This window comes from Chrysemys picta, chromosome 16 (assembly GCF_011386835.1).
Source record: "Chrysemys picta bellii isolate R12L10 chromosome 16, ASM1138683v2, whole genome shotgun sequence".
Lineage (NCBI taxonomy): Eukaryota > Metazoa > Chordata > Testudines > Emydidae > Chrysemys > Chrysemys picta.
Genome location: NC_088806.1, coordinates 11,121,410 through 11,147,732, shown reverse-complemented (window position 1 = coordinate 11,147,732; position 26,323 = coordinate 11,121,410). Strand labels below are relative to the sequence as shown.

General features: G+C 48.0%; 2 protein-coding genes and 1 long non-coding RNA gene across 19 annotated transcripts in view; 2 read left to right on the top strand and 1 right to left on the bottom strand.

Moving 5' to 3' along the window:
* LOC135972074 (zinc finger protein 271-like) overlaps positions 1-26,323 on the bottom strand; it is a 312,092-nt gene that overhangs the window by 189,786 nt on the left and 95,983 nt on the right. The gene's annotated exons all lie outside the window — the stretch shown is intronic.
* LOC135976000 (uncharacterized) overlaps positions 1-26,323 on the top strand; it is a 262,775-nt gene that overhangs the window by 207,296 nt on the left and 29,156 nt on the right. The gene's annotated exons all lie outside the window — the stretch shown is intronic.
* The window catches only part of LOC101951937 (zinc finger protein OZF-like), a 45,553-nt gene that overhangs the window by 14,080 nt on the left and 5,150 nt on the right, over positions 1-26,323 (top strand). For 3 of the 17 annotated variants that reach the window (XR_010593173.1, XR_010593171.1, XR_010593172.1), the window contains 6 exons: positions 799-881; positions 6,374-6,452; positions 6,677-6,804; positions 14,208-14,321; positions 14,691-15,783; positions 19,048-26,124. Coding sequence is in view for 4 of the 17 variants with exons in the window: in XM_065569898.1 (XP_065425970.1) it covers positions 799-881; positions 6,374-6,452; positions 14,208-14,321; positions 14,728-15,783; positions 19,048-19,122 (1,407 nt within the window). In the remaining 13 variants the exon portion in view is untranslated. Of the gene's footprint in view, positions 1-798; positions 882-6,373; positions 6,453-6,676; positions 6,805-14,207; positions 14,322-14,690; positions 26,125-26,323 lie in introns of all 17 variants that reach the window. The other 14 variants (XR_010593167.1, XR_010593179.1, XR_010593174.1 and 11 more) reach the window with 8 other exon arrangements.

Genomic DNA, 26,323 nt, shown 5'->3' with positions numbered 1-26,323 from the left:
TACTTGAAAGCTGTGATCATGTCCCCCCTCAGTCTTCTCTTCTCCAGACTAAACAAACACAATTTTTTCAATCTTCCCTCATAGGTCATGTTTTCTAGACCTTTCATCATTTTTGTTGCTCTTCTCTGGCCTTTCTCCAATTTGTCCACATCTTTCCTGAAATGTGGCACCCAGAACTGGACACAGTAGTCCAGTTGAGCCATAATCAGTGCAGAGTAAAGCAGAAGAATTACTTCTCTTGTCTTGCTTACAATACTCCTGCTAATACATCCCAGAATGATGTTTGCTTTTTTTGCAACAGTGTTACACTGTTGACTCAAATTTAGCTTGTGATCCACTAGGACCCCCAGACCTCTTTCCGCAGTACTCCTTCCTAGGCAGTCATTTCCCATTTTGTATGTGTGCAACTGATTGTTCCTTCCTAAGTGGAGTACTTTACATTTGTCCTTATTGAATTTCATCCTAGATACTTTGGACTATTTCTCCAGTTTGTCCAGATCATTTTGAATTTTAATTCTATCCTCCAAAGCACTTGCAACCCCCTCCCAGCTTAGTATCGTCCGCAAACTTTATAAGTGTAACAGAGACTCTCTGCTACTGGGAGGGTTTCACCATATCTCAGAGGGTTACACCCTGGTGGGAGGGGGCTAGGCCTGTACTGGAATAAGGTCACTTTGAGCTTCACAGTGCGGCAGAACGTAGAATGTATATTAGAAGGGAAAAATCCAGGGGGAATTGGCATATGGAATGGACAAAACCCCTGTCTGAATTCTCACATTGCCCTTCTCGCCCTGGCAGGCTACAGAAAAACGTCCACGTTTCGCTCCAGATCATCCCCTCCTCCCAGGGGCAAGGAAATAGCTGTAGTGGAGCTGGCTCAGGTAAGGGATTATCAGGGAACTGGTGGTGGGTTCTGCTTGGAGAGAGAGGAGCAGTAAATGCATAGGAGGGTGGGAGCTGCTAAAGGTGCTGGGAGGCAGGAACTATCTAGGGTGGAGAAAGGGAGGGGACAGGATCTGACAAACCTGCTGAGACTTGTGTACTCTAGGGTGTGAAGGGTTGTTGCCCCGGGGTGCAGTCTGGAGAGCTTCTGGGAACCGCTGTGCCCTCTAACTCTGAACCTGGACTGGCCCTTCTCACACTGCTTTGCTGGAGATTCAGCCAGCCTCTCCAGGCCCTGTTATCACCCAGCACAACAGCAGGTGGCGCCATACACCCAACTAAGCTACCTGAGTGCTTTACCTAAGCCATTCAAGGACAGATAGAAGACAACAGCCAATTTCCCAGCTCCCCAACCTTGTACACCTGCTGTAGTATAAATCCAAAATTATACCATCTTGTAGTGCACAGGGATCTGTATAATGGAAGCTCATTAATATAGTTTGCCTTTCCCTCAATATGGGGAAGATATGCACAACAAGCTTGTGCAAACCACGCTGAGATTTTCCCCAGACACTTCACTCAAAATACACTGGTTAAGATAAAGCATAAAACAAGTTTATTAACTACAGAAAGATAGATTTTAAGTCATTATATGTGATAGCAAACAGATCAAAGCAGATTACTTAGCAAATAACCAAAAATTCAAACTAAGCCTAGCATACTAGATGGATTGAATTTGAATTAGAAATTTCTCACCCTGACTGATGATACAAGCAGTCTACCAAATTTCCATACACAAACTAGAAATCTCCTTACCCTGGGACCAGCCCTTCCCCCACTTCAGTCTTTGTTCCTCAGGTGTTTCCAGGAGTTCTCTTGTGTGGGGAATGAGGCCAAGAGATGATGTCACACCCACCTTATGTAGCTTTTCCACATGGCGGGAACCCTTTGTTCCAAACTCCCAGTTCCCAGTCCAGTTTGTGGACTACTGGTACCAAAATGGAGTTCAGTGTCATGTGGTCCATAATGTCAGAAACAAACATGATCCATGCACACAAACAGGATAATCATATTCAGCAAATCCTAACTTTTCCAGTGACACCGCACATGACGCATCTTGCACAAAATGCATCATCATTATGTCCTAATCATATTATAATTATACCACTACGCTGAATATTGGGTGTAGTGTGAGATAGGGCATAATTTCAAGGCACAGGAGTTGGGAATGGAACTTCCCCTCTTTGTGGAACAGGAAATAACTCTCCAGCCAGGGCTGGGAAAACTTCCCAGACTCCCAGTGCTGGAGCCTGAATCTACTGACACTTTATTAGTTACCACCACCCCCAATCTTTGTGGCAACTGCAAACGTGATCAGTGATGATTTTATATTGTCTTCTAGGTCATTGATAAGAATGTGAAATAGCGCAGGGCCAAGAACCAATCCTTGCGGAAACCCGCTAGAAAGAAATCCACTCGACCATGGTTTCCCATTTACAATTCCAGTTTTTAATCTATTTAATGTATGCCATGTTTATTTTGTATCATTCTAGTTTTTTAGTCAGAATATTGTGCTGAACCAAGTCATATGCCTTACAGAAGTCTAGGTATATTACATCAATACTATTAGCTGCAACCATAGTTTTCATCTCATCCAATAAGGATATCCAGTTAGTTTGATAGGATTTATTGTGTCTAGGAGCTCTTCTTGACCTGCTGCTCACAAACAGGGAAGAATTAGTAGGGGAAGCAAAAGTGGATGGGAACCTGGGAGGCAGTGACCATGAGATGGTCGAGTTCAGGGATCCTGACACAAGGAAGAAAGGAGAGCAGCAGAATACGGACCCTGGACTGCAAAAAAGGAGACTTTGACTCTCTCAGGGAACTGATGGGCAGGATAACCTGGGAGAATAACATGAGGGGGAAAGGAGTCCAGGAGAGCTGGCTGTATTTTAAAGAATCCTTATTCAGGTTCCAGGAACAAACCATCCCGATGTGTAGAAAGAATAGTAATATGGCAGGCGACCAGCAGGGCCGGCTTTAGGAAGTGTGGGGCCCAATTCGAACGGTTTCGACGGGGCCCCGGCAGGGATGACTTAAAAAAAAAAACCACGTAAAAAAACCGCTCTCATTTCTTCCATGTATTATTTACTTTCCATTACTTTATATATTACATACATTGCATCATATATTATAAAATATCAAGTTCATTAAGAGGAACTTTATTGTACACCTCACCTATATGTTTTTTAAACTTTATCTTCCTTGCTTTTTGTTTGACAGAATCTTTCAGTATATTGCCTAACTCTAAGCTCTTCATTACATCACATTCAATTGACATGATTGCCAAATTGTTTAATTGGTCATCCTGCATTGTTGATCGCAGATATGTTTTAATTAGGGAGGGGACTGCCATCGCATGTGGCTTCCTTCCTCCCCTGCTGCCCCTCATCATAACCTCACTGGGGGTGGGGGATGGGGTTGCCCCTTGCCCAGTGTTTGCAGGAGTGGTGGCTGGGGGGGAATCACAGGGTCAAACACTCACTGACTGAAGCCCCAGCAGCTGCTCAGGTGAGTGAGGTCCACTGCAGATGATCCTCTCTCCCACCGGACTGGAAGCCCTCTCGGTGTCTCCTCCAGGTGGGTGCCGGGGTTGGGGAGGGAAGGGCTGCGAAGCACGTGTGTGCCTCCCTCCTCCCCCCTCCTGACGTGCAACAGCCGCTGCCTCTGCCTCAGCCCTCTGCCGGCTGGGCCAGCATCAGCGTCTCTCGTTGCCATAGCAGCAGCAGCTCTCTTCCGGGAGAGATGCACAGCTTTCCTTCCGGCAGCGTCCCAATTGGTGGGGCCCTCTTAGACGTGGGGCCCAATTTGGGGGAATCAGTGGAATCGGCCTAAAGCTGGTCCTGGCAACCAGCTTGGCTTAACAGTGAAATCATTGCTTGTCTTAAACACACACAAAAATGCTTACAAGAAGTGGAAGATTGGACAAATTACCAGGGAGGGGTATAAAAATATTGCTCAGGTATGTGAAATCAGGAAGGCTAAATCACACTTGTAGTTGCAGCTAGCAAGGGATGTTAAGAGTAACAAGAAGGGTTTCTTCAGGTATCTTAGCAACAAGAAGGTGGTCAAGGAAAGTGTGGGCCCCTTACTGAATGAGGGAGGCAACCTAGTGACAGAGGATGTGGAAAAAGCTAATGTACTCAATGCTTTTTTTTTTTTTTTTTTTTTTTTGGCCTCTGTCTTCACGAACAAGGTTAGCTCCCAGAGTGCTGCAGTGGGCAGCACAGCATGGGGAGGAGGTGACCAGCCCTTTGTGGAGAAAGAAGTGGTTCAGGACTATTTAGAAAAGCTGGACCTACACAAGTCCAAGATCTAATGCATCTGAGGATGCTGAGGGAACTGGCGGATATGATTGCAGAGCCATTGGCCATTATCTTTGAAAACTCATGGTGATCGGGCGATGTCCCAGATGACTAGAAAAAGGCTAATGTAGTGCCCATCTTTAAAAAAGGGAAGGAGGAGGATCTGGGGAACTACAGGCCAGTCAGCCTCACCTCAGTCCCTGGAAAAATCATGGAGCAGGTCCTCAAGGAATCAATTCTGAAGCACTTAGAGGAGAGGAAATTGATCAACAACATGGATTCACCAAGGGCAAGTCATGCCTGACTAACTTAAATGCCTTCTATGATGAGATAACTGGCTCTGTGGATGAGGGGAAAGCACTGGACATGTTATTCCTTGACTTTAGCAAAGCTTTTGATACGGTCTCCCACAGTATTCTTGCCAGCAAGTTAAAGAAGTCTGGGCTGGATGAATGGACTACAAGGTGGATAAAAAGCTGGCTAGGTCGTCGGGCTCAACGGGTAGTGATCAATGGCTCCATGTCTAGTTGGCAGCCGGTATCAAGTGGAGTGCCCAAAGGGTCGATCCTGTGACCGGTTATGTTCAATATCTTCATTAATGATCTGGAGGATGGTGTGGACTGCACCCTCCGCAAGTTTGCAGATGACACTAAACTGGGAGGAGTGATAGATACACTGGAGGGTAGGGATAGGATACAGAGGGAGCTAGACAAATTAGAGGATTGGGCCAAAAGAAATCTGAGGTTCAACAAGGACAAGCGCAGAGTCCTGCACTTAGGATGGAAGAATCCCAGGCACTGTTACAGACTAGGGACCGAATAGGTAGGCAGCAGTTCTGCAGAAAAGGACCTAGGGGTTACAGTGGACGAGACGCTGGATATGAGTTGACTGTGTGCCCTTGTTGCCAAGAAGGCTAACAGCATTTTGGACTGTATAAGTAGGGGCATTGCCAGCAGATCGAGGGATGTGATCATTCCCCTCTATTCGACATTGGTGAAGTCTCATCTGGAGTACTGTGTCCCGTTTGGGGCCCCACACTACAAGAAGGATGTGGAAAAATTGGAAAGAGTCCAGCAGAGGGCAACAAAAATTATTAGGGGGCTGGAGCACATGACTTATGAGGAGAGGCTGAGGGAACTGGGATTGTTTAGTCTGCAGAAGAGAAGAATGAGGGGGGATTTGATAGCTGTTTTCAACTACCTGAAAGGGGGTTCCAAAGAGGATGGATCTAGACTTTTCTCAGTGGTAGCAGATGACAGAACAAGGAGTAATGGTCTCAAGTTGCAATGGTGGAGGTTTAGGTTGGATATTAGGAAAAACTTTTTCGCTAGGAGGGTGGTGAAACAGTGGAATGGGTTAACTAGGGATGTGGTGGAATCTCCTTCCTTAGAGGTTTTTAAGGTCAGGCTTGACAATGCCCTGGCTGGGATGATTTAGTTGGGAATTGGTCCTGCTTTGAGCAGGGAGTTGGACTAGATACCTCCCGAGGTCCCTTCCAACCCTGATATACTATGATTCTATGATTCTAAACCTTTGTTAATGGGTACTAATTATATATTTGGAGCATGCCCAGTATGAGCGGGGCAGGACTTCCGCCGACAGAGCTACTTGTCTGGCGCTGCCGGGGCTAGTGTGAGGCGGGGCTGCCCTGTCACACACCCCCTTTAATTCTTTATTAATGAACTCCAGCATCGGCTGGTCCATTATCTTACCCAGTATCAATGTCAGACTCTTGGATACAAGTTATCTGGACGCGCTGATTTAAACATGTCTAATAGCTGCTGTTTACCGTCCTCGTGAGTTATTGTTGGAATGGAAAGAGTGTTGTCGTCAACATCTTCTGATAAGAGTTACATTATCTGTTTTTCTCCAAATCCAGGAGAGAAATATTTATTTAACACTTTTACCTCTTCTGCATTATTTTTGATAATTCTGTCATTTCCGTCTAGTAATTTATCATGACCATTGTTGGGATTAATTTTGTACTTTAAAAAACTTCCTTCTTATTTTCATTGATTGGTCATTAATTTCTGATAGCTTCCCTTACCAATTTTCTACACTTTTGATCTTCTAACTTACATTCTTTACTATTGACTTCCCTTCTCTTCCATATATTTTATTTGCAGAGTGTTGGGATTCCTACCAGGGAGACACCAGCAGGGTCCAGAGCCAGCCCCATCTCCTGTATCAAGCTTTGTCTAGTAGGTATGTGATAAATGTGAAGACCCTGCCTCCGTCTGTCAGCTGGGAGACACAAAGGTTCTCTCTTTCCACCCTCTGATGCCTCCTGGCTGCTCTAGGCAAGGTGGGGTGGGACTCTGTTAACATGTGCCTCCCGGAGCTTCCATTTCCCTGGTGCTGCTGTTCCGTGAATAGTGGGGTTGTGACTGGGGCAGCAGGTACTGAGTGTTGGACTCTTGCTCTTTCAGGGGCCAGTGACTTTTGAGGAGGTGGCTGTGTATTTTACCAGGGAATAGTGGGCTCTGCTGGACCCCACTCAGAGAGCCCTCTACAGGGAATGTCATGTAGGAGAACTATGAAACGGTGGTCTTGTTGGGTAAGGAGTCCTGTCCCCTCGGTTATTCGAAGCTGTGAAGTCTCTAAAGAGCCTGAGTAGTAATAACTTTATACGTTTGTTTGTCATACCATTTCTGACAATTTTCCTTGCTGCCTTTTTTTGCCTTATCTCTGACCTCTTATTTTCTGCCCTTGTAACATGGCTACTCAAAGTTAATTGAGAAGATGAAATTTGGTGAAACACACAGAAACTTGATTTAATACAGACAGTTATAATTGAAATCATAGTCAAGGATCAATACACATAACGATTAGACTAGGATAAGTATAGTAAAGAGGGTCTTGCACTGTGTGCAGTTATGGACACCATTGGAAACAAAGATGGAGGGGAAAGGGAGACCATCAGAAGGGAGGCCCTGATTCAATTTACCCTGTCTTGGGGACCTGACAAAATGAAAAAATGGTAAGTAGGAGAGGTGTATTATCCGCTTTCTTATGGTAATAGGATGGCTATATACCACATCTGCTCCTTTACCCTGATTACAAGAATGTCAATAGTTCCTCCAACCCATATGTGGCCTTTGGGAAGTCCATAATTAAGCATCAAGCATTAATACTCATGATTTATGTCATTTATTAATAATTCCAATATATGATGTAGCCTGGCCCAAAGTTGGATATATATAATTATAACTTGAGGATAAACAGGTTCTTGTCCCAAGATCAGGCCCAGTAAGATTATTGTAAAATTATCATATAGTTTGGGAACCCCAATGTGCACAGGTGCAACTCTCACACCATGGGAACTCTCTCTATATATTTATACAAGTAAATGATTTATTAATAATTTAGCACACTTAACACACTTAAACTCAACAAGGCAGATAGAGATAATACAGAAAGTACTTTTGAATGGCCATACGTACACCCTTTCTTAACCTTCTGAACCATTATCTTACAGACTTAACCATTATCTTTCTCATCACCGTCATTGTCCTCATCTTGCCCGGTGGCAAATCATTCTGGCCCCTCCCAAAGTCTACATCTCTCTACCCTCTGCTGCCCCTGGGATGTTACTTTTATAGTCAGTTAAGCTGACGCTGCCATGTCCAATGCATATTCAAAAGGTTCTTATTTGTATTTCCTCCGCTTAAGGTGTCCGTTTCTATTGGTTAGTATATGTATGGTCAAAAAGAACGAGGAGTACTTGTGGTATCTTAGAGACTAACAAATGTGTTTGGGCAGGGGTTCTCAGACTTTTCTACTGGTGACCCCTTTCACACAGCAAGCCTCTGAGTGCGACCCCCCCCCCATACATTAAAAACACTTTTTTATATATTTAACACCATTATAAATGCTGGAGGCAAAGTGGGATTTGGGGTGCAGGCTGACAGCTCGTGACCCCCCCCCCAAGTAATAACCTCACAACCCCTTAGGGGTCCCAACACCCAGTTTGAGAACCCCTGTATTTGGGCATAAGCTTTTATGGGCTGAAACCCACTTCATCAGATGCATGCAGTGGTAAAATACTGTAGGAAGATATATAGATATACACACACACACACATATATACACACAGAGAACATGAAAAAATAGGGGTTGCCATACCAACTCTAACAAAACTAGTCAATTAAGGTAGGCTATTATCAGCAGGAGAAAAAAACCCTTTTGTAGTGGTAATCAGAATGGTCCATTTCAAACAGTTGACAAGAAGGTGTGAGTAACAGTAGGCGAAAACTTAGCATGGGGAAATAGTTTTTAATTTGTGTAATGACCCATCCACTCCCAGTCTTTATTCAGGCTTAATTTAATGGTGTGCAGTTTGCAAATTAATTCCAGTTCTGCAGTTTCTCATTGGAGTCTGTTTTTGAAGTTTTTTTTGTTGTAGAATTGCCACTCTTAGGTCTGTAATTGAACGTCCAGGGAGGTTGAAGTGTTCTCCTACTGGTTTTTGGATGTGTTAATTCTTGACATCTGATTTGTGTCCATTTATTCTTTTGCATAGAGACTCTCCAGTTTGGCTAATGTACATGGCAGAGGTGCATTGCTGGCACATGATGGCATATATCACATTGGTAGATGTGCAGGTGAACGAGCCCCTGATGGTGTGGCTGATGTGATTTAGGTCCTATAATGGTGTCCCTTGAATAGATATGTGGACAGAGTTGGCAACGGGCTTTGTTGCAAGGATCCCCCTGTAGAGGGTCCGGACTCACCCCTGCGGTGCCTCCTGCTGGTCGTCCAGGGAATTAGCTCACCAGCCTCTGGAGCGCCCTCTGCAGGCCGGTGATCCGCCTTGTCCTCTGCACTGGCCCCAGTGTCCCTCCCAGGACCCTGGTGCCCCTTTGCTCTGGGTGCTGTCCCCTGGCAGTAACCACACGCTAGGTCTCCCCTCCCTGTGGAATCCCCACCCACTATCTTCACCTTGCCTCAGCACTAGGCCACTGCCAGTCACCAACTAGCCCCCGCTCCCTGGGGCAGACTGCAGTATAGGCCACTCATCACTGGCAAGGAGGGTTTGGACCTGCTGCCTTGGCCTAGCCCTGGGCTGCCCTCTGCAACCCCCAGTACCCCTTGGCCTTCCGCTAGGCCGCAGCCTGGGGCTATCCAGGCTGGAGCTCCCCAGCTCCTCAGCCTGTCCCCAGCCCTGCTCCACCACAGGTACCCTGTCTAGCTCCCTGCAGCCAGGCCCTTCTCTTTCTGAAGGCAGAGAGAGACTCTACTGAGCTCCTGGCGCCTAGCCTCTTATATAGGCCTGCTGAGGCTGTTTGGGGCGTGGCCCCAGCTGCAGCCACTTCCCCCAATCAGTTCAGCCTTCACACTGCCTACTCCCTGGGCTATCCCAGGCCCTTCCAGGCAGGAGCAGGTATCCACCCTGCTACACCCCCTTCCCAACTCTAACGCCGCAGAGCCTTGCCTGTGTCCCTGTTCCCCATTCCTTGTTCCCGCCCCCTTAACAAACATGATTCCAATTTCTTCTTCGAGTGATTGCTCATGTGTATTCCACAGTAGGTGTGTGTGCTCGCCACGTGCACCAGTGTCAGAAGTTTTTTTCCCTTAGCAGTACCCATACGGGGGAGCGCCGCTGCGACCCCTAGAGTGGCTCCTCTATACCGCGCTATAAGGGGAGCTGCGCACTCCCCCCACCCTCAGTTCCTCCTTGCCGCCAGTGAAGGTAGTCAGAACGTCTTGCTCCAGCCTTGCTGCAGCTTCTCTAGTTGACCTTAGTGGTACTGTTACTTTTAGTAGTTTTTCAAGTAGTTAGAGTGGGCTCGGGGCATGCCCCGTGCCTCAGGCTTCAAGTCGTGCGACTCCTGTTGCTGTTCTATGCCCAGAAGTGATCCGCCTGTTGAGTGTCTCCGCTGCTTGGGCGAAACTCACGTGAGTGAGCGCTGCAAGATCTGCAGGTCATTCAAGCCACAGACTAAGAAGGAGAGGGACATCAGGCTTCGCGCTCTCCTGATGGAATCTACACTGGCCCCTACCCCAGCATGCCGAGCAGACTCGGTGCCCGGCACCGCATCTTCGGTGTGTAGCGAAGTCTCCTATACTAGCCGGCACTGCTCCCCTTCTAAGAAGTAAGGGAAGACTTTCGTCTCACAGCAGCGCTGAAAAAAGGAGAGGGGTGAGGCTGGTCCTAAGCCGGGCAGCCCTCGATTCCCCCCTGGGCCCTAGGCCTCTGACTTCTGTTGAGCGGAGCAGCCCGGTTCCGTCCGCGCGTGCCTCCCCTGCGGGGAGGATGCCGTCGATGCTAGAGGCTGCACAGGCCGCGCGAGACATCTTGAGCTTACCGATACCTGGGGCACTGCTAGTGTCGGGTCCTCAGTCCCAAAACAAGCCGCCGCTGGGCGCTCATCAGACCTCCCCAGCACGGCGCAGCTCCCACTCCAGGAACTACTCCTTACCTTGTTCGATGCGGTCTTCTCATGGCTCACGCCAGCCCTCTACACCAGTCAGGTTGACCGGCTCGCCGCTCGAATGGGAGTCTCGAGGCCTCTCCATGCCACGCAGTGATGGGTGCAGGCACCGTGACAGGCACCGCAGACGCTCTTCCTCGCGACACAGCTACCACAGCCAGTCCCGATGCCATTGACGTTGATGCTCCCACTCGCATTCCCGCTCTGCCAGGCATTGCACTCGAGACTCCTCTCGCAATTCATCGGCACCAGAACATCATAGCTCCTGGCGCTGGGATGAGTACAGGAGCAGCACTTCCGATGGGTACCGGTCCTCGGTGTCGAGATCCCAATCCCTGTGGAAGGCACCATCATAGGCACCATCGCCCTTGCCACTCCTATGAGACTGTGCGCTCGATGGTGACCTCAGCATCGGCACCCAGCCGCCCATCACCAGGTTGTGCGGCTCAGCTGGAACAGATGGTGCCACCAGGCCCCCAAATTGGTCAGTGGCGAGGGGCACCATGGCAAGGACAGTGGTGTCAATGGGCACCGTGGCCATAGATGCCCGCCCAGACAGGAACTCGCTCGGTGGCTGGAGCATCCCAGGCTCCTTCAGCCTCCCCTTCTCGGCAGAGGGACAAGTCAACAGGTCCCGAGTTGGTGGCCCCGTGCCCGGACTCTGACTTGGGGACCGACCTCCTGGTACCGCCTGCGACTCTCGGCTCCACGCCGGCCCCCTCTCCAGCATGGGATGATGCCATTATGGCACCGCCGCCCATTCCACATGAGGACTTCAGGGCACATCAAGACCTCCTTCAGAGGGTGGCATTCAACCTCCAGCTCCAGGCTGAGGAGATGGAGGGCCCATCTGACTCCCTTTTCAATATGCTGTCGTCCTCCGCACCGGGCAGTGTGGCCCTGCCCCTCCACCAGGGAGTAGCCAACATTTCCACTACCTTGTGGCAAACTCCTGCTTCCTTGGCCCCCATTTCCAAAAAGGCGGAGAGGAAGTACTTTGTGCCGGCTAAGGACCATGAGTACCTTTATTCCCACCCGGCACCTAACTCTCTGGTGGTGGAATCGGTAAACCACCGAGAACGACATGCCAGCTCGCGCCTCCCCCCAAAGTTTATTCTTCAGCAAGTTTCCAGCTCAGGGTGGCCAATCATCAGGCTCTACTGAGCTGCTATGAATTTAACTTAAGGCAGTCCCTACCAAAATTTGAACCTCTCCTCCCGGAGCGGGATAAAAAGGACTTCAAGGCTCTGGTAGTGGAAGGGGCGGCAGCTGCAAAAGCAACCATCCAGGCGGCATCGGACGCGGACGATATGGCAGCCCGCTCGATGTCTTCCGCCATTTCCATGCGCAGGTCATCGTGGCTCCTCCTATCCGGGCTGTCGGCGGGGGCCCAGTCCCTCATGCAGGACCTGCCCTTTGATGGGAAAGCGCTGTTTGCAGACCAAACGGATGTCCGTCTGCACAGGATGAAGGATTCCCGTACCACCCTGCAAACCTTGGGCCTCTACGTCCAGCTGGCTAAGGACAAGCCCAGGCCGCAAACTTTGACTCCACCTGCATGGAGCAAATATGAGTCCCCATCCGCAATAGGACCTAAAACTAGTGTTATCCCGTCTCACAGGACCTCCGTTTGAACCCTTGGCCACGTGTTCCTGGTCTCACCTGTCATGGAAGGTAGCATTCCTTGTAGCTATCACGTCACCCCAATGTGTCTCGGAGCTCAGGGCCTTGACCTCGGAACCCCCATATACAGTCTTCCACAAGGATAAGGTCCAGCTTCGCACACACCCCACATTCCTCCCGAAGGTGGTCTCCACCTTCCATATGGAACAGGACATTTTCCTCCCGGTGCTCTGTCCTAAGCCCCATTCCTCCAATGAGGAACGTCTCCTTCACACGCTCAATGTGTGTAGGGCACTGGCGTTCTACCTGGACCAGACCAAGCTGTTCCAGAAATCCTCGCAGCTGTTCGTTGCATCGGCCGAGCGTATGAGGGGGCAACCAATTTCCACCCAGTGCCTGGATCACCTCATTCATATACACGTGCTATGACCTGGCAAGCGTTCCCCTGCCACCAATCATCAGAGTGCACTCAATGAGAGCTCAGGTCTCATCGGCTGCCTATGTAGCCCACGTCCCAATCCAGGACCGCTGTAGGGCTGCCACATGGTCCTCTGTCCCCACATTTTCTTCATGTTATGCGATTGTCTCCCAAGCGAGGGATGACGCTGGATTTGGTAGGGTGTTACTGTGTCCCAGAAACCCTTAAACTCCTACCCGCCTCCATCAGATATAGCTTGGAGACCCCTACTGTGGAATACACATGAGCAATCACTCGAAGAAGAAAGGACAGTTACCTGTTCCGTAACTAGCATTCTTCAAGATGTGTTGCTCAGGTGTATTCCACATCCCACCCTCCTTCCCCTCTGTCGGAGTTGTCTGGCAAGAAGGAACCAAGGATGGGGGGAGTGCGCAGCTCCCCTTGTAGGGCAGTATAGAGGCGCCACTCTAGGAGTCGCAGCGGCGCTTCCCCGTATGGATACTGCTAAGGGAAAAACTTCCAACACCAGTGCACGTGGCGAGCACGCACATCTACTGTGGAATACACCTGAGCAACACATCTCGAAGAACGCCAGTTATGAAACAGGTAATTGTCCTTTCCCTTCCCCCTCCTGTTCAACCCCAGTTTATACAGTATTATTCTCAACTAGCAAAATTAATTATACAGCAGACAGAAACAATTAGCAAACCAGACACATTAACAATAGAAAAGTGGAGGCCATAAAGATAAAACATACAGAAATGAGGGTTTCCCAACCACAACCATTGATAATTAAGTGATTTCTTGCCAGACTGGATGCTATCAAACTAAGTTTTCTTTAACCATCTTAAGATCTATTTCTTTATCTGGTGGTGATGGGCACTGTCCGGTCAGGATCGTCTTCCTAACAGCCCAATACCGCCTTATTTCAGTGTGACTGGTTTGGGATGTGAAGATGTAACCGTACACTTCCCAGCTTATGGCTGCCCCTGCTGCTTAGTCAAAGAACAAGACCTCAGACTATCCTAGTGAGAGAAGGCCCATATGCAGGCGGACTCTGATTTTGATTCTTTGTTTTTATACCTCTGTAACTAGCTAAGTGATAAAAATACACCTAAGTTCTTCAAGTATAGGCTTTACAGGCAGGCCTGAAATCTCTATTCTAACAGTGGGTTCTACCTCTTCCCCCATTCTGTCTCTGTCTTGTCTATTTAGATTGTAAATTCTTCAGGCCATGGGCCATCTACTATTCTCTGTTTGTACTTTGCCTAGCATAATGCTGACCCACTGTTAGTTGGCCCATAGAAACTAAGGTAATGAATATCATTTACAATAATAACAATTCTCCTGCCACTTTGAGTCAAGGAAGATGGTCTTGGGATGTTACTGCTTAAAATTGATCTGGAGTTAAAACTATGGAATATTCTTTGTGACAAGTATCCCACAAATTCCACTGACCTCCCTTCTTTTCTTTGCCTGGAGTAGGGTTTCCAATTTCCAAACCTGATGTGATCCCACAGCTGGAACGAGGGGAAGAGCCGTGGGTCGCAGACCTCCAGGGCTCTGAGAAAGAAGTGCTCCCGAGAGCTGCCTGCACAGGTGAGGAATTGGTTAAACCAATGCAAAAACTGTTCGTGAATACAGGAAACATTAGGGATGCCCTACAAAGATGCTGTGAGCTCTCCAAGTTCAGGATTCCTCTCAGCAGAATGGAATCATTAGGCAGATGTCACGCATGGCTTCCCACCTATCCTGACTGACAACTGGCAGCAGGTCCCTCCCCGATCTCGCTTTCCCCTGAGTGTGGTGGTGAGGATGTGGACCCAAAACTGATCCCTTCCTCTCTCCTTTGAGGAAGGGTTTGGGGAAAAGCAGCTCTTGATAGGTTTGATCTCTCCCACACATATTTTGGCTTATTCATCCCTTTTTCCATTCCTTTCTCTGAGATTTCCGTTCTCTCCGGTGCAGGGAGTGACCTATATCTGGATTCTCTGTCTCCCATCAGGTGATGGGATGGTGAGTGAGAATGAGGAGGAGAAACCCCAGCAGGAAGATGCTGAGCAAGTAGAACCACATGGGATGTTACCAAGAAGATCCAAAGGGAATGTTTCCGGGAGTTGTGCACTCCCAGAAAAAGCAAAAGCCTGTGAGACTCAGCACAGACCAGAAGAAAACTTCAGTAGCCATTCAGACCTTTTAACACATGACCAAATCAACTTGGAAGAGACGCGCTACACATGCCATGAGTGTGGGAAAAGCTTCAATGGGATCTCTGACCTTCTCACACATCAGAAAATCCACAGTGGAGAGAGACCTTTCATGTGCTCTGAGTGCGGGAAAAGCTTCAATCGGAGTTCTTCCCTTATCACACATTGGAGAGTCCACACTGGTGAGAAACCTTTTGGATGCTCTGAGTGTGGAAAATGCTTCAATTGGAGCTCACATGTTATCCGACATAGGCGAATCCACACAGGTGAGAAACCTTATGGATGCTCTGAGTGCGGGAAACGCTTCAATCGGAGCTCTCACCTCATCAGACATAGGAGAATCCACACAGGAGAGACGCTCTACTCATGCTCTGAGTGTGGGAAAAGCTTCAATCAGAGCTCTGCCCTTATCACTCATCAGAGAATCCACACAGGAGAGACGCCCTACACATGCTCTGAGTGCGGGAAAAGCTTCAATCAAAGCTCAAACCTTATCAGACATCAGCGAATCCACACAGGAGAGACGCCCTACATGTGCTCTGAGTGCGGGAAAAGCTTCAATGATAGCTCAGCCCTGATCACACATCGCAGAATCCACACAGGAGAGAAACCTTATGGGTGCCCTGAGTGTGGGAAACGCTTCAATCTGAGCTCAACCCTTATTAGACATCAGAGAATCCACACAGGAGAGACGCCCTACACGTGCTCTGAGTGCGGGAAAAGCTTTAGTCAGCACTCACACCTTATCATACATCGTAGAATCCACACAGGAGAGAAACCCTACACGTGCTCTGAGTGTGGGAAACACTTCAGTGATAGCTCAGCCCTTACCACACATCAGAGAATCCACACCGGTGAGAAACCTTATGGATGCTCTGAGTGTGGGAAAAACTTCAATCAAAGCTCAACCCTTATTAAACATCAGAAAATCCACATGAGAGAGAACTGTAATAAATGCCTAGATTAGGGCTGGCCAAAGATTTGATTTTTTTTAAAATCACTTTTGCTAATTCCCATATGGTGCAAATATCACTATCTTCACGTGGTCTCTCAGCTCCCCCCAGATGAGTTGCCTGCTTCTGCCTTTTGAAGCTCACTGTTCTTTGGGGTCAGTCCTGTGATCTTTTCTATCCACTCCTTTCCTTTTGAGTCGTAGGAGTGTGTGTCCCTCCAGCCAGTAATGTTCATCGGCTCCAGGTGGGAGAGAGAAATTTGATCCCAACAAGCTACACTGAGGCAAAAACTACCTGTACCTTACATCCACTAGGACTGTACATGGCATTGGCTGCTCAAGTTAGTGATCTTGGTGTAAAAAGACAATTCTAGTTGTAGAGCAGATGCAGCCCATGTGCAGTGGTTGGCATTAGCTTTCCCCTTGACCTGACCTAAACAAACCCTGAGCATCACGGTTATACTGTTCCCCCATTTCAAAGCAATTGTTAGTCATCAAGTTCCCCCTCCGAGAACAAATTGTTTCATTCCCATTTGCACTGACGTTGCTTCAGGTTGTGCTGGAAAACAGATATTTTTACTACCATTTTCCTCATTTAAAATATATTGAACTATAACAAAGAGCAGGAACAGGGCAGGGATAAGGAAAAATGTCATTTCACCCTCTGTAACAACAGAAGAAGATAGGGTAAGTCAGAGAGATTCGCTTATTCCCCATCACCATCCCAATCCCCCTGTTGTTCAATTGGTTAGGTCAATATTTTTTCTAAAGGCCTGGGAAGAGCATTCCCTAGTAAATGACTTGTAACTAAGCAAAATACCCATGCATTGGGCTCCCAAAGCAGTTGTGGCCCAGGCCCTGCAGGAGGTCGCTCCTGAAGATATCTCCTTCCTAGTCAGGTGCATGTTGCCTATTATTTGGGAAATGCAATCCCTATCAAGGTAGAGATGGGAAAAATGGAAGTGACATTTCTCTTCAGCTCACCCCTGGGAGATGCTGCAAATATGTAGAAAATGAAATCCATGTTGAATTTGATATAGCTGCAGAAATATATCTATTTTTAATAGATACCTGATATTTGTTATCTTACAGTGATTCTAAGCAGCACCTGAATTTAGTCCCTAATTTAAATCTGTCCCACCAAATTAAAAAAAGGGCATATTTGGGGGAGTTATACCTCACTATTGCTACTGATATGTTGTATGGTTGGTGAAGTATTCTACGCCAGAGAAGTGTAAAATTACTCCAAGTAAGGTCAAAGATTTGACAAGAACTCAGGTAGAAATTGCAGGTACTAGTGGTTGATTTTTCACCCCAGAGATAGAAGCTATGGTGACCTGTGGCCCAGGTAAACTATTTTTAGAAAGCTGCTCCCTAGTTAAATGGCATTGATCACACTCTTAAAGGATGCCATGATTAAAATGGGAACAACTGTCTTTTACCATTTTGATCCAAAGTTTCATGAAGCATAGAGAGAATCATAGAAGATTAGGGTTGGAAGAGTCCTCAAGAGGTCATCTAGTCCAACCCCCTGCTTAAAGCAGGACCAACACCAACTAAATCATTCCAGCCAGGGCTTTGTGAAGCTGTGCCTTAAAAACCTCTAAGGATGGAGATTCCACCACCTCCCTAGGTAACCCATTCCAGTGCTTCACCACCTTTCTAGTGAAATAGTATTTGCTAATATCCAAGCTAGCTCTCCCGCTCTGCCACTTGAGACCGTTGCTCCTTGTTCTGTCATCTGCCACCACTGAACAGCCAAGCACCATCCTCTTTGGAACCCCCCTTCAGGTAGTTGAAGGCTGCTATCAAATCCCCCTTCACTCTACTCTTCTGCAGACTAAATAAGCCTACTTCCCTCAGCCTCTCCTCGTAAGTCATGTGCCCCAGCCCCCTGATCATTTTTGTTGCCCTCTGCTGGACTCTCTCCAATTTGTCCACATCCTTTGTGTAGTGGGGGCCCAAAACTGGATGCAATACTCCAGATCTGGCTTCACCGGTGCCGAATAGAGGGGAATGATCATGTCCCTCAATCTGCTGGCAGTGCTCCTACTAATGCATCCCAATATGCCATTAGCCTTCTTGCCAACAAGGGCATACTTCTGACTCATATCCAGTTTCTGACCCACTGTAATCCCCAGGTCCTTTCCTGCAGAACTGCTGCTTAGCCAGTCCGTCCCCAACCTGTCGCAGTTCATGGGATTCTTCCATCCTAAGTGCAGGACTCTGCACTTGTCCTTGTTGAACTTCATCAGACTTCTTTTGGCTCAATCCTCCAATTTGTCTACCCCCCTCCCCCAGTTTAGTGTCCTCTGTGAACTTGCAGAGGCTGCAATTAATCCCATCATCCTGATCATTAATAAAGATGTTGAACAAAACCGGCCCCAGGACTGACCCCAGGGGCACTATGCTTGATACCAGCTGCCAACTAGACATCGAGCCATTGATCACTACCCATTGAGCCCGACAATCTAGCCATCGTTCTATCCACCTTATAGTCCATTAATCCAATCCATACTTTTTAACTTGCTGGCAAGAATACTGTGGGAGACTTTAGCAACGTTTTTGATACCGTCAAGATATATCATATCCACCACTTTCCCCATATCCCCAGAGCCAGTTATCTCATCATAGAAGGCAATCAGGTTGGTCAGGCATGGCTTGCCCTTGGTGAATTCATGTTGACTGTTCCTGAGCGGGGAGGGATAGCTCAGTGTTTTGAGCATTGGCCTTCTAAACCCAGGGTTGTGAGTTCAATCCTTTGAGGGGGTCACTTAGAGATCTGGGACAAAAATCTGTCTGGGATTGGTCCTGCTTTGAGCAGGGGGTTGGACTAGATGATCTCCTAAGGTCCCTTCCTCTCCTCCAAGTGTTTCAAAATAGTTTCCTTGAGGACCTGCTCAATGATGTTTCCAGGGACTGAGGTGAGGCTGTAGTACCCTGGATTCTCCTTCTTCCCCTTTTTTAAAGATGAGCACTATATTTGCCTTTTCCATTTGTCTGGGACCTCCCTCGATCACCATGAGTTTTCAAAGATAATGGTCAATGGCTCTGCAACCACATCAGCCAATTCCCTCAGCACCCTCAGATGCATTAGATCTGGACCATGGACTTGTGCATGTCCAGCTTTTCTAAATCGTCCTTAACCTGTTCTTTCTCCACTAAGGGCTGCTCACTTCCTCCGCATACTGTGTTGCCCAGTGCAGCGGCGTGGGAGCTGACTTTGTCTGTGAACACGGAGGTAAAAAAAGCATTGAGTACTTCAGCTTTTTCCTCATTATCTCTCACTAGGTTGCCTCCCCCATTCATTAATGGTCCCACACTTTCCCTGACCACCTTGTTGCTAACATACCTGTAGAAACTTTTATTACCCTTCACATCCATTGCTAGCTGCAACTCCAATTGTGTTTTGGCCTTCCTCATTACACCCCTGCATGCTCAAGCAATATTTTTATACCCCTCCCTGGTCATCTGACCAAGTTTCCACTTCTTGTAAATTTCCTTTTTGTGTTTAAGCTCACCGAAGATTTCACTGTTAAACCAAGCTGGTTGCCTGCCATATTTGCTATTCTTTCTGCACATCGGGATGGTTTGTTCCTGTGCCCTTAATAAGGCTTCTTTAAAATACAGCCAGCTTTCCTGGACTCCTTTCCCCACCCCATATTAGCCTCCCAGTTGATCCTGGCCATCAATTCCCTAAGGGAGTCAAAGTCTGCTTTTTCTGAAGTGCAATGTCCGTATTTTGCTACTCTCCTTTCTTCCTTTTGTGAGGATCCTGAACTCAACCATCTCATGGTCACTGCTGCCCAGGTTGCCACCCACTTCTACTTCCCCTACCAATTCTTCCCTGTTTGTAAGCAGCAGATCAAGAGGAGAAAGGCCCCTGGTTGATTCCTCCAGTAGTTGCACCAGGAAGTTGTCCCCAACACTCTCTAAAAACTGCCTGAATTGTCTGTGCACTGCTGTATGGCTCTCCCAGCACGTCAGGATGATTGAAGTCTCCCATTAGAAACTTCAGTTAATTGTCCGAAGAAAGCCTCGTCTAACTCATCCTCCTGGTCTGGTGGTCTATAGCACATGCCCACCATGACATCACCCTTGTTGCTCTCACTTCTAAACTTAAACCAAAGACTCTCAACAGGCTTTTCTCCAGTTTCATACTGGAGCTCTGAGCAATCATACTGCTGTCTTACATACAGTGCAACTCCTCCACCTTTCCTCCCTTGCCTGTCCTTCCAGAACAGTTTATACCCATCCATGATAATGCTCCAGTCATGTGAGCTACCCCACCAAGTCTCTTTATTCCAATCAAATCATAGTTCCTTGATTGGACCAGGACTTCCAATGCTTCCTACTTGTTTCCCAGGCTTCTTGCGTTCGTTTACATGCACTTAAGATAACTAGCAGATTGCCCTGCTTTCTCAGTATGAATCAGGAGCCCCTTCCTCCCCCCCGTTACAAGGAGGAGGGTGTGTTTCCTCCCGCTATCCCACTTCCCTACTTACCTCACTGCTTTAGGTTCATTGGGGGACAGTGACCTGTTTAAAGCCCTCCTCACTAGGTTAGCAAGCCTGCCTATGAAGATACTGTTCCCTCTCTTCATTAGTTAGATCCCATCTCTTCCTTGCAATCCTTCTTCCTGGAACATGCCATGGTCGTGGAATCCAAAGCCCTGTCTCTGACACCACCTGCATAACCACACATTCACCTCCACAATTCAACGGTTCCTACCTGGGCCTTTTCCTTCAAGAGGGAGGATGGACGAGAACATGACTTGCGCCTCGAACTCCTTTATTCTTCTTCCCAGAGCCACGTAGTCTGTAGTGACCCACTCAGTCATTCTTGGCAGTATCATTGCTGCCCATGTGGAGAAGTAGGAAGGGCTAGCGGTCCCAGGGCTTGATCAGTCTCGGCAGACACTCCCTCAGATCCTGAATTCTAGTTCCAGGCAAGCAGCACACTTCTTGAGTCTTTCAGTCTGGTCGGCAGATGGATGACTCCGTCCCCCTTAGGAGGTACATATGTGCATCATGCACCTTTCTGGACCAGCCTGACTTCTTGTCTGTGAAACGCCCACAATCGCCTGGAGAACCATTGAGAACCCCCCACTTGTGATTAATGTTTTTGATGGCTAGGTTGTCTGGTGCCAGAATTGGAATATGCATGCCATCTATCACCCCTCCGCAGTTAGGGAAGCCCATTTGTGCAAAGCCGTCCACAATGTCATACACGTTGCCCAGAATCAGTGTCTTTCAGAGCAGGATGCAATTAATGGCCCTGCACACTTCCATCAACACGGGTCCAATGGTTGACTTTCCCACTCTGAACTGGTTAGTGACTGATTGATAGCAATCTGGAGTAGCCAGCTTCCACAGTGCAATTGCCACACAGTCCCATGAATGTGGCTTTCCTCATCTGAAAGCTCTGCAGCCACTGCTTATCCTCCCAGATGTGCATGACGATGTGATCCCACCACTCGGTGCTTGTTTGCTGAGCCCAAAAGCGGCGTTCCACTGTGGTCAGCACCTCCATGAATGCCACAAGCAACCTCCTGTCATAGCTGCTACGCATGGCAAGATCAATGTTGCACTCCTCTTGCCTTTGTAGTTTAAGGAATAACACCACTGCCACTCATGACGTGTTAGTGAGAGCGAGCAGCATATTGATCAACAGTGCAGGATCCATTCCTGCAGCTTGAAAGAGGCAGAATGTGCAGTACACAAACAGTTGAAAGATGACGCCAAATGTGCACGGAAGCACAGGGATTACTGGCATATGAAGATATGCATGATGGGACATTGGGACAGGACCCAGGATGCCCCGTGATGCCCTCTGCCTTCCCACAACTCTTAGCCATAGAAGAGGAAGAGATGCTTAGTGGGATAGCTGCCCAGAGTGCACCACTCTAAATACTGCTGCAAGTGCCGCAAGTGTGAACATGCTATTGCACAGGCAGCTGACAGTGTGAACACACAGTAGCAGTTTCCCTTAAGCGCTCTCTGAGCAGTACTGTAACTCCCAGCGCTGTAACTCTGCCAGTGTAGACATAGCCTCAGAGAGACCGACTGCCAGAATCCCAGGACTGATACTCTCTGGGGAATGAAGCACAACGTTGATAGGCTATGCAGCCTTCACTAGTCTCCCTGTACCTGAAAAGCCTGCTAGCCCAAAGTGCTGGACCATCTATGCCATTACCTGGTTCCTAAAGTGCAACTACAGTTCCTACTCCAGGTGTATCCAAAGACCGAGAGGTGCAGCAATCCAACCCCTTATAATCTTAGAAACATTTTGTTTCTTTTTCTATTTTTTGTCTGTTTCTTTTTATGAACCTGGATACCTCTCGGCCTTTCTATTAGATTGGGTGTAACCATGCGGATCAGTGAGGGTGTGAACACCATTGGAATCTACAAAGGGAAGATGCTAGGAAGAATATTTCCCCAAATCTTAATAGCCTTAAAACTCTGCCCTATGAAATGACTGAACGCATGCTCCTCACCTATGGAAGCATTGCAAGGAATTGAGCTGTCAGATATGTATTGTTCAGCGAGAGCTGTTTGAACTTCTTTTACTAATGTCTCTCTAAGGAATGTGTGTGTTTTGGGGTAAGAGGGCGAGGAGAAGTGTTAGCTACACAATAGTGAAATCTAAGGAGAAAACTAATTAGCTTTGAGGTTGTAGGCTAAATGTAAGCAATAATTTGGTTTTGGTATTGAAATATTCAGCTGGCTAAATCTGGGTTGCACTGCCTGGGGAAAAATCTCTGATTGGGGTTTCGGCATCACTAAAGATGCACCTGGCTTCTTGGGTTGCTTTTTTAGGATTTATAAGTGTTGATTTTCTGCTGTATTAATCTGATGGTTTGACTAAATTGATGACTTGATTCCAATGCAATATCCTTGCTAACTCATTGATTTACTGATTTCACCTGAACTTTGTCACTGTATTGTTTAACCCTTAGCTGAGTGGTGTCTATAGTCATTTAGCCTTAGTGATGTGTGCGCTTGGATTTATTTGTTCGTGTTAATAAAACATGTAACTGGGCTATTGAGTCATTTCTTTCAATAAGCAACAGGGGCTGGAACTTTTATTTGTATATTTCCCTTTAATTCAATCTCCATTTTCTTCATTTCATACTGTTCTACGTTAAGGAATGTGCAGCACTAAAAACTGATACAAGCCTTTTGCTGCCCCATTCTGTGCCGATCCAGCAGGAGTAGAGAACAAACACCTCCTGGAGGGGGATTGTCACACTGGACTGTAAATACAGACATGTTCCCAAGCTTTGCTGTCTCTCAAATCCTGGCATAATGGTGACACCTACAGCTGCTTGTAATCACGCCTGGCAGGAAGGAGACCTCTATGTGCATTCTCTTGGGAGGCAGGGGTATCTGGGAGACCCTGCACACAGGGGGATATTTACCCAGAGCTCAGGAGCAATCTACTCAGGGGCGATGCAGGAGAAAAGAGCTGGGGGCTGCTTTCCCCACTTATTTTTCCTTATCCCCTTTCGGTCTCTCCTCTTTCCCTTTCTTCCATTGCCTTCTTCCCGGCAAGGAGACTTGGTCACTTCCCTACTCCCAGGGGCACTCACTTTCCCGTATCTGGATTGGCCCCTGCGAGTGCTAATAGGAACGAGAGCCTGGGTGCAGGTCAGTCCCTGCAGCAGCTCTGGGGGACTCAGAAGTAAGAGGAGCAGCAGAGACGGGGCTAATTCCCATCTCAGAAAGTCCCTGGCCTTGTGCGTGCAGCAGCTGCAGCCCGGGTTGGGCTTGAAGGAGCCAGGAAGGGGCTGGAGCAGTGGGGAGCGGGAGCTCGTAAGAAGGAAGCAGGAAAAGATCTATGGGTCAGATCCCAGAGACAGGGCTCTATAAGGTATGAGACACTGCTGGTGCTGTTGCCTCCAGTGTGAGCTGGGAACCGGGACTGAGCTCCGGGCTGCTGCTGTGGCTCCAGGGGGCTGGGACAGGGACAGACTTTCACAGAAGCACTTTCTGTTCCCATCCGAGGTGGGGATTTTCTCCAGCTGGACCCAGTCCCAGGATCTGCTGCCCGTGGCCAGGAGCTGCAGGTACCAGGGTCCAGAGAGACCCCGGGGCCAGCGCTGGGCGGGCAGAACAGAGACTCTGGCCAAAGGCTTCGGGAGCAGGAGGTCTCACTGCCCCTGAGGATCTGCTCCCGGGGGGGGGGGCAATGTTCCTGAGCAGGACCTGGACAGTGATGGAGCTGCTGCCCTCACGCTGCCTCAGGTGTAGTGTGAGAAACTATCTGTAGGAATTTGCTACTTAGGGTGTACAGAGCATGCTCAATAACATCTGCTGAAGCCACTTCCATTCACCCTGCCCTTACTTGGAATCAGCTTCTGGAGCCTGCTATTTACAGGGGCTGAAAAGGGGCAAATCAGAGGAGGGGGTGAAAATGGACTGGTCAGGGGGGTCAAGAGGCAGGGTTAGGATGGAGCTGAGGTGCAAAATCAGTGATAGGGGAAAGAGCATGGGGTTAAGTCCAGGGGAAAGGAGCTGCCAGATGGTGACAGAGGGCAAAGCCCTTGCAGAGGCTGGGGAAGAGGGGTTAACAGTTACCTTGGGGGGACAGAGGGGCTTTCTCATTTCCCCTCCCACCGACAGCACCTCTCAGCATAGGCTTCCCCCCAGACAAGTTGGTGTCAGCTCTGCCTAGCCTGCTTGATGGCCCATTAAGGACCATCCGCTATACAATTGACACTTTGGAGAAGGCAAATACACCTTGTGACTCAGCAAAGTATTCAGGGACTTGCCCATGGGACTCCAGACTCCATTTTCCTATAATTTTCCACAGTAAGGACAAAGAGGTGTCCTTACACCTGGAAGAGACTATAAAAGGCTGATGCCTCATCTCCATCTTGTCTTCAGTCCTGCTTCTTACCTCTGGAGGGACTTTGGTACAAACGGAAGCTCTGCACAAAGGACTGATGACCCATCTCAGCTGGGAATGGACTCCAGAGACTTGATTTAAACCTGCAGTTTATTCTATCACTGCTACAAGCCTGAACCAAGAACTTTGCCATTACTGCATGTAATTGATTCCATTTAACCAATTCTAGCTCTCATCTGTATCTTTTTCCTTTTATGAATAAACTTTTAGATTTTAGATTCTAAAGGATTGGCAACAGTGTGATTTGTGGGTAAGATCTGATTTGTATATTGACCTGGGTCTGGGGCTTGGTCCTCTGGAATCAAGAGAACCTCTTTCATTTTATTGGGGTATTGGTTTTCATAACCATTTGTCCCCATAACGAGTGGCACTGGTGGTGATACTGGGAAACTAGAGTGTCTCAGGCCTGGTCTACACTAGGAGTTTAGGTTGAATTTAGCAGCGTTAAATTGAATTAAGCCTGGACACGTCCACACGACGAAGCCCTTTTTTTTTATTTAAAGGGCCCTTTAAACCGGTTTCTTTACTCCACCTCCGAGGGGATTAGTGCTGAAATTGGCCTTTGCGGGTCAGATTTGGGGTAGTGTGGACGGAATTTGATGTTATTGGCCTCCGGGAGCTATCCCACAGTGCTTCATTGTGACCGCTCTGGACAGCACTCAACTCAGATGCACTGACCAGGTAGACAGGAAAAGCCCCGCGAACTTTTGAATTTCATTTCCTGTTTGCCCAGCATGGAGAGCACAGGTGACCACGCAGAGCTCATCAGCACAGGTAACCATGATGGAGTCCCAGGATCACAAAAGAGCTCCAGCATGGACCGAATGGGAGGTACGGGATCTGCTCGCCATATGGGGAGACGAATCAGTGCTAGCTGAACTCCGTAGCAGTAAACAAAATGGCAAAATATTAGAAAAAGTCTCAAAGGCCATGAAGGACAGAGGCCATAACAGGAATGCACAGCAGTGCCGCGTGAAAATTAAGGAGCTAAGGCAAGCCTACCACAAAGCCAGAGAGGCAAACGGAAGGTCCGGGGCAGAGCCTCAAACATGCCGCTTTTACGCGGAGCTGCATGCCAAGCTAGGGGGTGCAGCCACCACTACCCCAACCATGTGCTTTGACTCCATCAATAGAGAATCACGCAACAGGGAAGCAGGTTCAGGGTACGAGGAAGATGATGATGAAGACAATGAAGATAGTTCACAGCAAAGAAGCGGAGAAACCGGTTTCCCCAACAGCCAGGATATGTTTATCACCCTGGACCTGGAACCAGTAACCCCCGAACTCACCCAAGGCGTACTCCCAGACCCTGAGGGCACACAAGGGACCTCTGGTGAGTGTACCTTTTGTAAATATTACACATGGTTTAAAAGGAAGCGTGTTTAATGATTAATTTGCCCTGGCAATCGCAGCCAGTACAGCTACTGGAAAAGTCTGTTAACGTGTATGGGGATGGAGCGGAAATCCTCCAGGGACATCTCCAGAAAGCTCTCCTTCATGTACTCCCAAAGCCTTTGCAAAAGGTTTCTGGG